The sequence below is a fragment of the Pholcus phalangioides genome, unplaced genomic scaffold (assembly GCF_987345545.1).
Source record: "Pholcus phalangioides strain wild (caught in Gottingen) unplaced genomic scaffold, Ppha-v1.0 ptg000022l_1, whole genome shotgun sequence".
Taxonomy (NCBI): domain Eukaryota; kingdom Metazoa; phylum Arthropoda; class Arachnida; order Araneae; family Pholcidae; genus Pholcus; species Pholcus phalangioides.
The window spans coordinates 6,444,987-6,461,907 of NW_028301615.1; the positions used below are offsets into that span (position 1 = coordinate 6,444,987).

General features: G+C 36.9%; 1 protein-coding gene and 1 non-coding gene across 3 annotated transcripts in view; one reads left to right on the plus strand and one right to left on the minus strand.

Moving 5' to 3' along the window:
* Positions 1–16,921, minus strand: part of Su(Tpl) (Suppressor of Triplolethal) — a 192,611-nt gene that overhangs the window by 36,049 nt on the left and 139,641 nt on the right. For both annotated transcript variants that reach the window (XM_089249646.1, XM_089249647.1), the window contains one exon: positions 1,848–2,019. In XM_089249646.1, coding sequence (XP_089105772.1) covers positions 1,848–2,019 — 172 coding nt within the window. The remainder of the gene's footprint in view (positions 1–1,847; positions 2,020–16,921) is intronic.
* Positions 603–674, plus strand: TRNAA-AGC (transfer RNA alanine (anticodon AGC)). Its single transcript has one exon. It is a non-coding gene; the product is annotated as a tRNA-Ala (tRNA).

Consider the following 16,921-nt stretch of genomic DNA (forward strand, 5'->3'; position numbering starts at 1 on the left):
ACAGCTGATGAATTTGTATAGCGAGATTTTTCCAACTCTCAAAGAATTTTGTTTCCTAGGAACTTGGCTGTGAAGTTATGTGAAGGTTTTCATGGAGCAAATGAAGGGTTCTGAAATATGCTTCCCAAGCAAACAAAGGTTATTTTAATTCTATGCATTTGCCTTTAAGCAATAGTTTATTATTATTTTCATGGGAATAAAAATTTCCATGCATGACTTAATGACAAATTAAAACATTATATCACCAAAAATGTCAATTTCCTTATTTTCTCTCACTGATTTCATCTGTACCAACAACCCCAGTGGAACAAATATATAAATTAGAGAGAGAGGACAAAAAATCAACGTTAAACATTTTTCTTAACTGAAAAACAATGGTATTAATCCTTTGAAAAAAATTATAATTATATTTTTTGATGAGCATATTTTGTGAATGAGAATATTAAAACAATAAATAGTACTTTACAACAAATAATATCATAATTTTCAACTGCAGCGACACCATTAGCTGATGTCATTTACGAGCCATTAGTAGAATGTTGCCACCATCCATTGCACAGAGCCATTGAACATATACATACGCTCCAAGGAGAGGAAATTCTGATTTCATAGCTTAGTTGGTAGAGTACTCGTCCAGCAAACGAGAGACTGGGGTTCGAGTCCCCGTGAGGGCAGAGGTGAATTTTCCTTTCCTGAAACATCGATATCTCTTTACTTAGCCAGTTTTCTGTATCTGCTGTATTAAAAATATTATTCAGCAGGATGCTTGGGATGGGGAGGGGCTCAACCAGTGCCAGCCACTTTAATTTAATATCTTATATTTTGTTGTGAAAATTTGTTGTTTTTTTTTTCGAATTTCAGTTTCATCAATATGGGACCCACTTCAATGCAGAGGGGGCTTTAAGTACTCGTTTCTTCAATTATCCAAAAGCATGGGTCTTTGGAAAGATTCCAAGTGTGGGACCGATGAGCGTAGACAAGAAAAACATTTACTATTATTATATACTGAATTTGAATTTTAAAAAAAATCCACAAAAATGAAATATGCTGCGTGCTCATACGTTTACAAGATAAGTAGCCAGCGATATTGGTGGGGGGAAAAACATTGCAAAGCATGGGCGACAACAATTTATGGTGAGAAAAAAAATTCCTTGGAAAAAGTTTGCTTTACAATCAGTTGCTGCCACCACCAGTGAAGAAAAACAATTGATAAACAATTAGTAGTAGTTGTAGAGTTTAAATAGTATCCCGATTGGTTGGAGATCCACTACTCTCGAAACCAAAAATTTTCTCCTCCGCAAACTACTATTTCATGTCACATGATCTTAAGTACCAGTGTAGTTCAAGGTTCCTCGTAGTTCCTCTCAACTACTGGTAGTTGAAGAGGGTTTGATAATTGAAATTTGTGGCCCCTCTGGTGCAGCACCTAGGGCACCAGACCCCCCTGCTTCTACATAACTGCAACTCCATATATTTTTCTGTAATTTTTCTAATGCAAAGAAAAAAATCAAGAAATATAACAAAGTTGTTCTATTTTTAGATTCTGCAGATACATTTTTCTGCACTGTGTCTAGGGAAAGGTTGAAGTCTATATTTATGAGAAGTTCTATATTTTTTTAATCAAGAACTAGTAATTTCCAAATGTAATAACATTTTCAACAAAATGCATACCATACTAGGTAACTTTCACTTCAGTATTAATGAAGTTAACTAAGTAAAATTTAAATTGTGAGATTCAAATCAATGATTTTAAAAAAAATCAAGTGATTTAAATTTGCGAACCCTGGCAAGTTTAGAAAGTTATTTGGTTCTAACTGTAAATGAATAATGAAAAATAATGTACTTACCATGTACTCTTCTGTGCCTGGTTTGTAACGCTTCAACTCATTTTCAAAAGTAGTGAACTTGACAACAGCTTGTTTCACAAGACAGTGTAGAATCTTATATTGCTCATAATCAGCATCAAAATCTGATTTATAACAGTCACGTTGATGTTGAGAAGTTATTTTCACATATGATCTACGAAATTTATTGATACTATTACATTTTAATAAGAAAAATTAAAATACAGACAAAATTCACCTACAAGCTGAAAATTTCAAGAAAAAAATCTTTTTTTATTCAAGTTATTCCTGTTTATAAAATATGGATTTTAGATCAAAGAATATTGTATTCTCAATACCTGGTGCATAGGCTGGTAAGGGGGGAGGAAGAAATCCCCCTTCACTGAAAAAATCTGTATTGGGGTCACTCAAGTATTACATCAGCAATACTGACGGGGGGGGGGGGGATTCCGGATTTGTTGACTTTTGATAACAGGGTCAATGCCAAAAATTACACATTAAACAGAACCTGTCTAATGCAGAAATGAAAAGAAAATTGTACTCTTTAATGGAAAATTTCACATTAACACTGTTGAGTGTTTCGCAACCAACAGACCAAAGAACCATCTAAAATGTTTAAGTGCTCCACCAAAACTTTTTATGCAATCTATGCTCGGAAATGCGAGTTCTGCATCATCCACCCTTAGATAAGCGAAAATCTGTTTCCGTATTTCAACTTGATGCTGTGGTTTTGATAAGCCATGTATTTTAAAGCAGTTACTTTCTGAAACTGTGATGGAATTTTTCAGGAAAGCAGGACTTTCCATGGGAGAAATCAGTGCAAGGGTGGAATTTCCGAATGATATGTAAGACTTACAAAATTGTATGCAAGCTGTGTGCATTCTATGACCAGGGCTGGAATTAATCAGAGAGGAAAAAGGGGGCAACTGCCCTGATGGCTTCCACTGTTAAGTGGGAACAAAAACACTGTCATAAAAAAAATCAAATTTTAGAGTTGTAGATACAAAACCTGCTAAAGTGGAAAGAATTTGTGTGCAAGTTTTTGGCATTGCTACTTTCTGTGTAAGACATGAAAGTGCAATGCTGTAAACTTCTTTTCAGGGGCAATGCATCTTGGTGAATTTTTATAAATTAAAATATATTTAATTAATTTTATAATCAATTTTTTGAAGTGAGTAAATACATAAAAGCGCATTTTATGATGTTATTAACAATGTTGATATAGAAAAGATGACAACGAGGGCATAAATTTGATCACACGTAAGAGTAATTTTAATTTCGCCTCTCGATATAACGATAATTCCTCTACGACAGCAGTTCTCAACCTTTTTGACTCGCGGAGCCCTTTTTAGTAAAAAAATTCTATGGCGGAGCCCCGTAGGTCCACTTTTAATTATTCATTAAGATTACTGATTTATTTTTACTGTTTAAAAATATTTATAATTATTATTTTTTAATTTTAATGTTTTTTTTAAAATTTTCCTAGAGTGGTCGCGGAGCTCCTGGAGAGTGCACAAGGAGCCCCAAGGGCTCCGCGGAGCACCGGTTGAGAACCGCTGCTCTACGATATTTTTCTTGGCTGGCAGAATATCATCATTTCGAGGTTTCACTGTATTAAAAAAAATTTCCTTTTTGACAATAATAAGTGTTCATTCTGTGGTACATTGAACTTTAACTATTAGTGCATTAAATATGAAATTTTTGAAATTTCATATATAATGTACTTATATATTACATATTCATATATAATGTACACTGCTGGCCACCCAAATTGCAACACCAAGAAAGACAAGAGATATCGCAACAATATTTATTTTGTAGATAACATGTTGACCAAGCATCAAATGATTACATTTATAGACTTCTGTGAAGTGTGGTTCCTGTCAAAATCAGTAGCCAGAGTAGCCACCATTGTTGGAGATCACCGCTGCCACATGCCTCGGCATTGATTCAAAGAGACTTTGGATGTGTTCTTGGGGTACAGCAGACCAAGCAGCTTCCACGCGTTGCCAAAGTTGATCTGGTGTGGCAGCTGGGGATGTAATCTGGGTCGATCGTTGAGCAACCATGGCCCACATGTTTTCTATCGGCGAAAGATCCGCAGAGCGAGCTGGCCAGGGAAGCAATTCAATCTGGTGATTGACGAAGAACCTTTGGACAATGCGTGCCATGTGTGGTCGCGCATTATCCTGTTGAAATATGGCTGTGGGCAAGCCCTGAAGGTAAGGAAGGACAACTGGCTCCAACACCTCGGAGATGTAGCGCTGGCTTTTTAAAGTACCGGCAATGCGTACTAGAGGAGTGCGAGAGTGTATCCAATACCGCCCCATACTTATAATACCTGGTGCAGGACCAGTGTGGCGGTGCATAACGCAGCTGTTCAGCATCCTCTCTCCACGGTGTCTCCAGACTCGAATCCGACCATCGTGGTGTTGCAGACAGAAGCGTGACTCGTCAGTAAAGACAATTTCATCCCATTGTGCCGCCACATCCTTCTTTCAGCGCACCATTGGCGGCGGAGACGTCTGTGGTTCTGCGTCAAGGGTAGACGAAGCAATGGACGTCTTGCGGACAGACCACTCTGCTGTAAACGGCGTCGAATGGTACGTGCAGACACTGGATGATGTGGTACAGACTGAATGTGCTGTGCTATGGTTCGTGATGTGGCTGAGCGATCCGTCACTGCCATACGCACAATACGCCTGTCATCACATGAAGTGGTGCACTGAGGTGGATGCGATCGAACACGTCGGTCCGTCGTACCCTCCTGCATCCAACGATTACATATCCGCATTAGAGTTGTTTGGTTTCGTCCAACGCGACTACCGATTTCCCTGAAAGATAATCCACAATCTCGGTAGGCCACTATCCTTCCTCTGTCGAACTCGGATACTTGATCAAAAGATGATCGCTGTTTTCTACAAGGCATAATTGATAGTTTTTTTGAAAAAACCACAAGAAAAACACAATTGCCGTACTTCAAATCGTCGAAATCTCCAAGCCTTAAATAGCGCTTTAAAAGGGCGCCACAGGTGCGCGTGATGTGCGTCTGCGCTGAAATTCTAATCATTTGCATATCTCACCTCCGCTAATGCATGTTGTAAATTTCATATTATTTGCATGCTTCCTTCAGGGTGTTGCATTTACGGTGGCAGCAGTGTATATTACATATTCATATATAATGTATATTACATATTCATATATAATGTATATTACATATTCATATTACATATTCATATTACATATTCATATTACATATTCATATATAATATATATTACATATACATATTACATATTCATATATAATGTATATTACATATACATATTACATATTCATATATAATGTATATTAATTTATAGTTATTTGAAATACTAAACATGAAAAAATTCAAAATAATAATATGCACATCTCTGTTTAACACCTGTTGGTTTGTAGAAGTTAAAGTGATGTTCTCAAAACTTAAGTTTCGTAAACTATGGAAATAAATTTTATATGCATCTCCATAAAACGGAAACATGTCTGGAATGGAAAATAATTTCAGTCTCTTGAGACCTTCCATTTTACACAGATTTCACTGTATATCAATTAAACCTTTATTAAGCAGAAACCTGTGTTACACTGAAAAAAATCTTGGCCCTTGCAATTCCATTGAAGACCGGTTTTACTGTATTAACAAAAGTGCGGGAGGATGGAGGTGGATCCTCGTTTCAAAAGTCTGTATCTGATTATGATATGACATGCTCAAAAATCTAATTTGCATTTCATTGTTCCACAAAATCAGCCAATATTTATTAAAAATATGAATTTTAATATTATTGTTCCCAGACGTGCCAACTTTTGAAATCCAGAGATTCTCCCAAAAGGGGTACCCCACCCCCTCCCCCGATACTCATATACTCGATCAAAAAAAAAGTTCATAAAAAAAAATTTCGAATTTTTTTTTTTAATAAATTAAGAAAAAGTTACATTCTCTCCCCCCCCCCAAGGCAGGTTCTGCATTGCCCCTGAGAAGAATATAATTCCATGCCAGTCTTTCCATGCAGAATAGAGAAATCACATCTACATACTGTTCATAAAATATGTGTTTCCTTTCGTGGATGCCATCAGTGATTGATAATCTTGGGTATATGAATTCTTAAAAGCTTTATATTTAGCTGTATATAGCTTAAAGTTTTATATTTTCTTTCTGAAGATGCTTAATCGGAAGAAACGATTTTAAAAAATTCAAATTACAAAGCTGCGGACAAAAAAACGTGTTTACCACGCGGCTGTTAATGGAATACAATAACGATTATACAGGAATTTCAGCAACCAAAAGCTTCCCCCTGATAAATGATTGCCGATAAATGCTACGAAAACGAAGTCGCGTCTATGCCAGTTGCTTAAATGCGGTCACAGACACTTTTTCTTACTGCTGCTCGATGGAAATGACTACGGCTGTCCTTTATGGGTGTTTTCCCTAACGACGATGGTAATTATTGATGCCACGACAACGTAAAAGCTCGCATAAAATCTAATTTTCGGTCAAAATCCAGAGAAATTTTAACAAATCCGGAGAGCGGGAGAAAGGATGAAAAATCCGGAGTCCCCCGCTTAAATCGGGAGAGTTGGCAGTTCTGTGTTCCTGATTCTAATTAACATTGAAATAAACTGGTCTGGAAAAAGAAATTTCTGAAGAAGGGGGCGATGGGACAAAAAAGGTTGGGAAACTATGGCTTAGAATAATTCGTGATTTGGAATCTTATTCTATTGTATGTGTTGTTCAGTTGATATATGTTGCTATCGTATGCACCCTCCACACAAACTTAAATTCCATAATTAACAATTGAATAAATTCATGCATAAAATACATCTTTGAGAAATTTTTCTACAACAATATATTGAAGTTTATATAAAACATCTGTTGTCTATTATAATAACAGGTTACAAACTATTTCAATATATTATTTCTTATTCTTACTATTGATAATTTTCTAGGTAGCATATCCAAGTCTACAAAATCAAAAGCTTTTCTTAAATCTAGAAAGAATGTTATAGAATATTTATTGTTGTTAAATCCTTTATTTAAGTAATCATTAAATTCAACTATTGCCATTTCTGTATTTTTATTTTTTTTTAAATCATACTGGTTAAGAGTAAAAATATTCTGATGGTTTAGATAGCTGATTAACTGCTTTTACATACACTCTTCTATAACTTTTCATGGTGTCTACCATCACAAAAAATTACAAAGTCCCGGAAAAGTCTTGGAATGAGAAAAACGTCATGGAAGTCCTGGAGAAGTAATAAAATTAAGGCGAAGGTCAGATTCTCTTTTTTTTACTGAATCAGTATTTTTCTGGGCATTCAATATTTTTTCTTCTTTCTCCGTTTCTTTTCTCCAAGCATTTTTTTTTTGTTGGGGTGGAGGATGGGTAAACAAAAAACAAAACAGACATCTGTCAATGTGTATATTGGGGAACAGGATGGATATCATGGGTGGGGGGGGGGAAATTTAATATAGTTTTGGAATAAAGCTTGTTATGCTATCGTGTGTGAATTCTAGTTCTCCTTCAGTCTGACCCATATAAATGTCAAGAGACATTTCAGTAGCGACACAAGATGGGGTTGATTCCCATTCTGGAGGCATTGAAAATCACTGCCTCGGCCAGGCTGGAATAAGATAAAAAGCAGTGTTTTCCTCTTATGTTCTGGATGGCGTCTATTGAGCAAGCACAAGAATTCAACTGCATTAAAGAGCCCTTTCTGGAGTATGCAGAAAGGTTGTTCCAGGACCTCATTACAAATGCAGTTAAAGATGAGAAATATTCCTATTGCTGGTATTTATGACTGATATTATGCTGGTATATATTATTATCCAGCGTTATGACGGATTGAATGCTAGCAGTACTGATAAACATTCTCAGGAATCATTTCGAACCGGCTCCGAAAGAAATTATAGAGCAGTTGAAGTTCAACTGTGTCACTTAGGAGGAGAACCAGGAGAATCTGTGCAAACCTCCATAGGCAAACTTCATGCTCTTGGCAGGTTCTACAATTATGGTCCCACATTAGCGGAAATGCTATGAGATAGGCTCATGTGGGGAATAAATGATGCGATTCAGAAAAGACTGTTGGAATAAATGATGATGCAATTCAGCAAAGCTGTAGGCAGAAATAGAGCTGTCTTTCAATCAGGTGTCGGAGATCGCGATGTGAATGGAAGTGACTTTGAAAAATACCTTTAACCTGCGTGGCAACAATGCATTTCCAGCGAAAGTGCTGTTTATGAAGCAAAGACAAACAAAGCAACCATGGAAAAGTTCCAAAGATCATCACCCACCACAAGCTAAGGTTTTCCTGTTATGCATGTGGCACAAGTGGGCACAAGTCCTCAAATTTCGAGTTTGCCAAGACTATGTGCCCTTCATGTGAAAAGACGGGACACTTAGCCGGAGTATGCCAGTCAGCCAAGAACAAATTGAGTGTCGGAGGCAAAGCACACTGCGTGAACGAAGTGAATTAAGATCAGCTAGATAACTCGATCATCTTTTGTGTTCGAGGTGTTGACATAGGATTCCTTACATGATTTTCCACCACTTTGTACAATGCAGGTTGAGATTCAAGGTTTGCCTATGGTAATGCAGGTGGACATGGGAGAGCCTTTGCAATAATGCCTTACACATTGTTCCAGGGTGACCAGATGAGGTGCCTGCGAAACCAGGACAAATCTTGAAAATTGTTATTAAAAACTGGGACATCCATTAATAACTAGCTATAATACTCAACGATGCCTGGGTTTCTTTCAATTATTGGGGGATTGCAAAAGTGACAAACTATTATAAAGGAATAAACTATTATACATAATACTGGCAGCTTAAAGTGACAAATGCAATTTTGTATATGTGCAAAATTTGGAGATGATCGGTCTGAAATTGTAGATTTGTATAGAGAACATACACACAAACAGACCGATAAACAATTTTTTATACATAAATAACCAGGAAATTTTAAAAACCCTCATTTGTTTTTTTATCATACTTTGACCATAAAAACAATATTTTACAACTAAGGCACCACAAGTTTTCATTCCACAATTCCCTTCCCCCAAGTGTCCTGTTTTGCCTCCAGACAGAGCTGCATCAGTGACTAATAGTCCTACTGCACACATTGTCAGAAGCGCAAATCCTGATCGAATTCTGCCGTTTGCCAAGTCTGGCAAAAGAAAACTTCCGTTCACCTACAGTCAAGCTAAAATTGAACATCCTGCTCGTTTCGTCCGATGCATTTATCAGTTCTCAACTGACATTTCTCTGGGTAATCCAAGTGTGGGGCCTAATTCGACAGTGAGATCGCAATAACTCGTCCAAGGCTTGTTCAATCCTTCACAGTGTGATGTTGTGACGAGAGATTCAGAAGTCCTGGTCTATCTGCTGAATGCTCCTGCAACTGTCATCTGAAAAGCACCATGTAGTGCCCACTGCAGTCTCTAGACCAACTACGAGTGCCTCATTTGTGTCACCCAAGATGCGTTCAATGTCCATAAAATTCAACAGTAGTGTACAACAATGACCAGCTCTTGGATTCAAGTGCTCGAGTGGCACAGTGGTAAGATGCTCGTCTTCCCATTATGAAGGTTACCATCATGGTCCATGGGTTTGAATCGGGCCATAGAAAGTCAGAAGCAAGTTCTTTACCTACCGAACCTGGGGCAACCACTGATGGATGAAGCCTTCGTTTCCCAAACAACTCCACTGGTTGGAAATTGCAGTATGTCGACATATGACTGGAGCTGGTGTACGGTAAAGTAACTCTTGGATTCAGAGGATATTCAATCCAGATTACGACCTAGAGAGAAAATCTTTCTGAGCATACGTTGGCTCTGTAGGAAGAGAAAAACTGGTGCAACAATATTGTCGCACACTCTAAAAAAAAGTTGTATAATGACTTCTCCTATTACCGACAGTAATTGACTGTTTAAAAAAAAGACTGATATCTTTGTTTGTGTGGTTTGTTTCTTATTCATTTTCATGCCTCATTTAAGTTTTATGTACATGGGATATGTTTAACATTTTACATCTCAGAAAAATGTCTAACATTTACAATGGCCACTATATTTATTTGTGTTATATGGTACTACGATGACTCAGATAATTATGTATGTTCTCTTATCTTTCTTTTCTCACACATTGAGGTGATAGTACTATGTTTAAGCATTACTGTATTGTGCCTTTTATGTTTCACTGTGATTTTCAGTGAGTCTTGTTATTCATTTTGAGACACTTTTTTTTTTCCTCTGTATATCCAAACACCTTTTTCCTCGTGGGAAAGAGTGTGATGTCAGGGACGGTCTTACACCTAGTGGCACCCAGTGCAAAAACAGTAGTCAGCCCCCACAGGCGTGAATCCAGAGTGATGTGTCAGAGAAGGCAATTTTTGCTAGTCATTACTGTCCCGTATGTGTGGTGATCATCCTCATCCCCCCCACACCTCTTGCTTGGATATTAAGGGACGAATAAGTCGGAAAAGCTTCTTCTAGAACGGGATTACTGCTATATAACTAGTAAATAAGAATAAAACCCCAACTTATTTGATTTAATTATGAGATTTAAAAACATTAAAAAAGCAAAACGTCACACATTTATGCAGGATACTCATCACAAAGGATCTATCTTCATCATACTTATTTGAATTGAATTTTATGGTAAAATTCATGTAGTGCACGCATCACACATGGGCTAAGATGATAATAAAAGTGGTTAAATTAAAGTGATATTTCTGTATGACTTCTTTCATATTTATAAAACTCATGAACTCTTCATTTAAAATTATCAGTTTCAGACCCAGTACTAAGAAACAGAAGGGGGACCTGCAACTTGGGCGGTGCCCCGAGCCGAATGGGGGGGGGGGCGCGCCCGCCTGGTAACTTTTTTTCTGAGCATAACCATTTCAAGGAGACTCCAAGAAAAGACTGCCCCCGAGAAAACACAGTACAGCCCTGGGGGGAAAGAGCAGGGCCGTCTTAAGAGCATCATGCCCCCCCAGGTCAAGTGCTGTTTCTGAGGCCCTACCTAGTAAATTCTAGAAAATTTCAAACTAGGTCTTATTTTCGTGAAACCCCTGTATACTCTTGAGGCTTCCGGACCGAGCGGGCCCATGCCTTAAGACGGCACTGGGAAGGGGTTGTTTTTTTTCTCTCTGTAGATTTTTTTTAACCTCAGGACTTCGGCTTTAATCATTTTTGCCACACCACGGTCATTTTCTGCACACGAGGGCTAATTAGACTAGGATCTACAATTTATTGCCGAATCCGAACGGCAGACTTGCTTTTTTATACTCACCGAGAGGTTGGTGCGCTAATCCCTCAATGGGGGACTATATGCGGTAGCAATTTTTCTGTGGTCATGTTGCCATTTCTGTTGTACCCCTGTGTCAGGAAAGTTTTCTGACAAGGACGAACCGGGTATCAAACCCGCGACACCTCTAAACATCCTTTGGTACTTTAGGCGAGTATCTTATCGACCTGGGCTACCGCGCCCCACATCACGAAGATGTTCAGTCTCTTCCTTAGACGACGGCATCCTTCCTATGAATTGTGGAGTTTCTGACATCCTCCATCGTTTGTGCATACAGGGTCTAAAAGGATTATGCATAATCGCCAGTAGAAGTGATAAATGTTGTGAAATTTATCAAACTTACTGAGACGATTGGTGTTTGTGAAACTTGTACAGAGCGAACTGGTCTGGAAAGGGGGGGGGGGTCGATCTATGTTTTTATTATTTCGAATTTTCTCAGCTAATCGTAACTTCCAACTGTTCTTTTCCTACATCTTTTAATGGCAACAAAAGACCACTCAATCTGCTCCTGGAAAATCTCGCATTTCTCTCTTTCAGATGTTATCTTTCCATTTCTTAAGATCTTTTAGTACCAGAACTTTTTTCTGGTTTCGCGGCGGCAATCCAAATGTTTTCCAATATTTTTTGTATCCAATATGTTTCCCAAATGTTTTCCAATATGTTTCCCAATATGTTTCCCAAATGTTTTCCACTCTGCCTCAAATCTTAATTAATAAATAAGCTTACCTTACAGTTAAAGGCAGCTAGATTAAGTTCACACTATGATTCGTATTGAGAAATAATGTATAACATAGCGGAAAAATTGCATGTTTTAATAAACTGGCACACTATTTAATTAATAAATCTATTTGGTGAGACATATCGCTCTTATACCTAGTACCTTACCAAGGTGCAAAACAATGCTGTGAAGCATATCTCAGGGACAACGATACCAATGGAATAAAGCAATACATATTTTGCACCTCAAAACTTTTTTCTTAGTTTCGAAAACAGAGGTGGTGGGGGTGGAGGTCATGATTGTGGAATATGGTTTACAAAGTTGTTTAAAGAAATCAAATTGAATTTCCAACATACGTTCCTGATTAGTTTCTTGAAAGGGAAAAGATGCCTTTTTAGAGTCCCGTTGTGGCCACACCTTACCAAGGCCTCCTAGATAGTACCTCTGTCTAGGAGGCCAAGCCTCATAGTATCTGGAACAAGATCCATGAAACTCCGAAAAGATGTTCAATTGGGTGTGTACTGTTTGTTACAGTTTTCGGCACACACACACACGTTGCACTCAGGGGCGGCTTCAGACAAAATCTCTACCCGAGCGGGACCTATTTTTGGGCCCCCCAGAACCTCACCAATTAAAAAACCTTTTGTTTCAATCACTTCGTTTTGATGCGTTCAAAAAAACAGTGATATTTTGTCAAATTTTTTTTGCTCTTTTACCTTGGCACACCTTCTAGAGTGGGCAGAAATCATTTTCCCATTTTTTTGCCCTCTTACTTCGGACTTAACACTCCTCCTATAGAGAGGGCACAAATAAGTTTTCCTAATTATTTATTTTTTTACGTTTCCATTTGGATATGACGCACTTCCTAAAGTGAGCAGAAATCATTTTCTGTAATTTCTTTCATCCTTTTATGCCGGATTTGGTGCTCCTACTAAAGAAAGGGGGGCAGAAATCATTTCTCCTAACTTTTTTCGCCCTGTCTACCTAAGACTTGGCGCCCCTCTTACACAACGGCACAAATAATTTTTCCTAATTTTTTTCCCCTTTCACTGTAGATTAGACGCCCTTCTAGAGCACACCCAACCCACCAAGCTTCCCCTGGTTGAACTAATAGGAAAGACTGGCCAGTGATCGGGGGCGCATGGGTTTTCTCGTGTGAGCACAGTTTTCTTTCTCCTCGTGTGACAGGTAGAAACGAGGTCCAAGTGCAGGATCCGTATTAAAAACAGCAAATCACATGTTTTAATTCATTCATTTTTTTGAAATATTTATATCCAATTTTTTTTTTTTTGAGATACTGTACTGTGTTGGCGACTTGATTCTGCGTTTTTAATAAAAGTAATGTTAATCGGGAAAAAAGAGGCATGAAAGGCCTCTGGCTCAAAACAGGAAAACACTTTGGCTCTCATTAGTAGAAAAATTGGGTGACCCAAGGGTTAACCCTCCATTATTTTTATTTTTTACTGCACAACAGAAGAGAAAGAAATTGCTTCTTCCCCTCCAAATCTCCTGCATGGGTAAATGAAAAGTGCTCGAGAGAGAGAGAGAGAGCATGTATTTTTATCTGACATAAAATCGCTATGTACTGTACGTATATAGGTGCACAGCCCATCTATATTTTTCTTTTCGAAAAATAACCGTAATATTATATACACACAAACTTCCAATTTTTTTCTCATCTAGGTCATTATTTATGCATATATTTTAATTATTTTTTGTATATTTAGTTATTTTTAAAAAAAGTATCTTAAAGATATTTTTCTATAGTCTGTTTCAGGTTAACTTTGCAGTGAAGAGAAAGGTAGAGAGTGTATTACTTCGCCGCAAAATATAGTTCTCATATATCGGAGGTTTAAGATAAACCTTTATACAAAATATTTCAATTTTTTCTATGATTTTGAAAAAAATACTGAAAAAAAGTCGTTTTGAACCAATGTTTACTTGTTTAAAATTTTTAAATTATAAAAAATATTGGTTACCATTATTGAAAATCCATAGCAACGGCAACGACACTCTGGCGCGATATCCTAGAAATTTTCCCCGCCAATATCACTGTCGTGTTTTTTTTCGTTACACAATTATATACTGTATATATACATTTTTTTTTTTCGTTATTTGGTTGAATTTTCCATAACGATACAATTTTTCATTCAGTTTTACATGCAGCTATAGGCTTACATAAACACGAATATTCAATCAGTTTTATTTTCTCCTAAAAATAGGCTTCAGTGAGTTCAGATATTCACTCATAGATTACAAGAAGTGTTTCTCTTCCACGAGAGTGCCGATACTATTGTGACTTGTGAGAGGCCCTCTATGGGTGCAGAAGTTTTGGTTATAGATCCTCCTTTTTTTAATTATTTATTTTTTGCCATGTTTATGGGATAGTTTTAGTTTCCGATCACGGAGAGTGTTGACAGAGTCGCGACTTCCACTCACACGAACGGACGCCATCTTCCACCCACCTGTTTCTCCTCATGCCCCTTGCCTATAGCGTCTCTTCAGATACAATAAATGAGTGGGGGGGGGGGGGTCCACAGTGGTTTGGGCTTTCATCTGTTATGTGACAGTTGTGTCTTAATTTTCACCAGAGATAGCCACGCTAAAGTTCTCTGCTCTTCCATTCCTGAATACTATATTTTTGGTTTTTGAATATTCGTTGTAAACAAAACTCCATAAGAATAATCCGTAATAACCATGAGCAGCACATCAACCGTAACAAAAGACTAAAGCTGTCGGGAAAATAAGTGGCATCGACGTATACTGTTCGGGGAAGGGGGGAGGTCGAGCGGCAAGAAAAGTGAGTAGAAAAATTCTAAACTTTTCCGTATCATTATTATTATTTGGTGCTATTCCTGCATTTACACGTGAAAACAGAGTTAATCTGCTTCTTCTCAATTTTATTTAACATTAATTTTTTTCCATTTAAATTGAAGAAAAAACTAAAAATCGAAGTTTTTGAGATCCATGGTTAATATACAGTATTTTAAAATTACATGTTGCTTTCATAATATTGTTTAGATTTTTTTTTGTAAATAAATTTCAGCTGAGCGAAGGGAAATATTGCAGAAAAATATATGACTTTTTTGAAATTTTTAGTGTTACTTACGGCACATCAATGAAGAGTAAGTGACACGCTGACAGAAGATAATTATTTTTTTCTAAATTTTAAAACATTTTCTAATCAAAAAACAAAACAAATGATTTCAAAAACCTCACTTTAATTTCTGAAAGTATCGGCAGTGGTTTTCTTTTAATTCTATAATTATTACTAATTTAACTGTGCAATTACGTTACACGTAAAAAATATTTTTCTCAGTGAGATTGGCGAGAATCGGCCATACCTTACTGAGGCTGCGCATCGATACATTGGTTAAGAGGCTTTCGTTCCCATAGCAACGAGTGATGCGGTTCCCTCGTAGCTTCCCCTTCACTGCAAAGTTAACCTGAAACGGACTATAGTAATGTATATTTAACGCGTTTCGGAGCCCCTTCTCATTTTGCGCCCGGTGCAACTCCACTCTTGATGGAAAAAAGATATAAAAAGGAAAGATCCTTCTGGTCTCTATGACTGTTGATTAAAACTTGAGTTTCACAAAATAAAGATGATTGATTGCAAATGACAATTTTCCTCATACTACATTCAATGGATTAAAATATTGAAACGTATTCTCAAAGTGAGTTTTACAACAAACACAATGTATACTGTTTATCAGATGGCTCAAAAGCATTCTCAGAGCTTATCATTCATTAGCCAATGAGCATTATCTACAAAATTGACGTAGCCTCAAGAAATGCTTGTAGATTTGTAGAAGAAACAAGAGAAAAACATTTTCTTTCAGTTAATTAGTTATTAACTGACCATTAATTTTTTTTGATTGGCTTGTGTTTATTTTGTCAAAATAGCCTTTGAAAAAAATTGCAAAAATTAATTAAATAACTTAAATAACAATAGATAATTTTAATTGATTAGGTACCCTTACGTATATTTCAAGTCTTAATTTCAAAAAGAATCATTTTTAAAACCTGTTAAAAAAGGGTATAGGGTAGGGCGGCGATATGTCTTGTTTTTCGAGACAGTAGTGGTTTTCCACTATTTTTTGCCTAATCCTGAAAAAGGCTTTTGGAACGTCAGTTTGTCCTGGTTTTTGCTTGTGCAATGAAATAGTTATTTTCAATATTTTTCCAATTTAACTTCTACCGTGTTTCCCCAAAAATTAGACCTATCCCAAAAAATAAAAACTACCATGATTTTTCAGGATTCTCCTAATATAAGTCAGCCTAGTTAAAATTGTTAATCCGATGCATTTAGTATGTCATTGCAACAAACGACAGATGTATTGAACCATATAAAATGACTTTATTATTATTTATTATCAAACAAAAATATAAATGAACGAATTTGTTCAATTTAATACAGTAAAACCTCTTTTGCAGACAACGGCACAGAAAAAAAATCTGTGAAAGAGTGGTGACCGTAAATCACGGATTTGAAATGCATGCCTTTATTACACGGGAGAAATTATTTGGCTGTAAAAGAAGGGTGTCAATCAAGAGGGGTTTTACTGTACTTCAAATAAATTATAATAACTCTATAATTAAATTTTTGTTAATACCCAAGCAGGCATCCTTGGTCGAGAGGTGAACGCCCACGTAACAGATTTGAGACTAACTTTAATCAAAGAAAAATTAAGAAAATTACTGGAGAAACTGTGCAACACCCAGGCTCTGCCGTAAGGAGCACTTGTCCTCCCTCCTACCCCGAGGGGCATCTGTGGCTAAATAGAATTTATTTGTGCAAAGATTAGAGGTAATTGAAGAATCAAATGAACGTCCAAGTGCAACAGGCACCAACAATAAACAATTAAAGAAAGTTGTATAAAATCACATTGTCACAAAAGGCACAATCAGAAGTTTGATCAATTAAGGATTGTATGACAGAAGGGCAGTTCAAACCACCAATCTAATTCACTCTTGAAAATTTCATTGGGGCTTCATTAGATAACAAATTCATTCAGATACT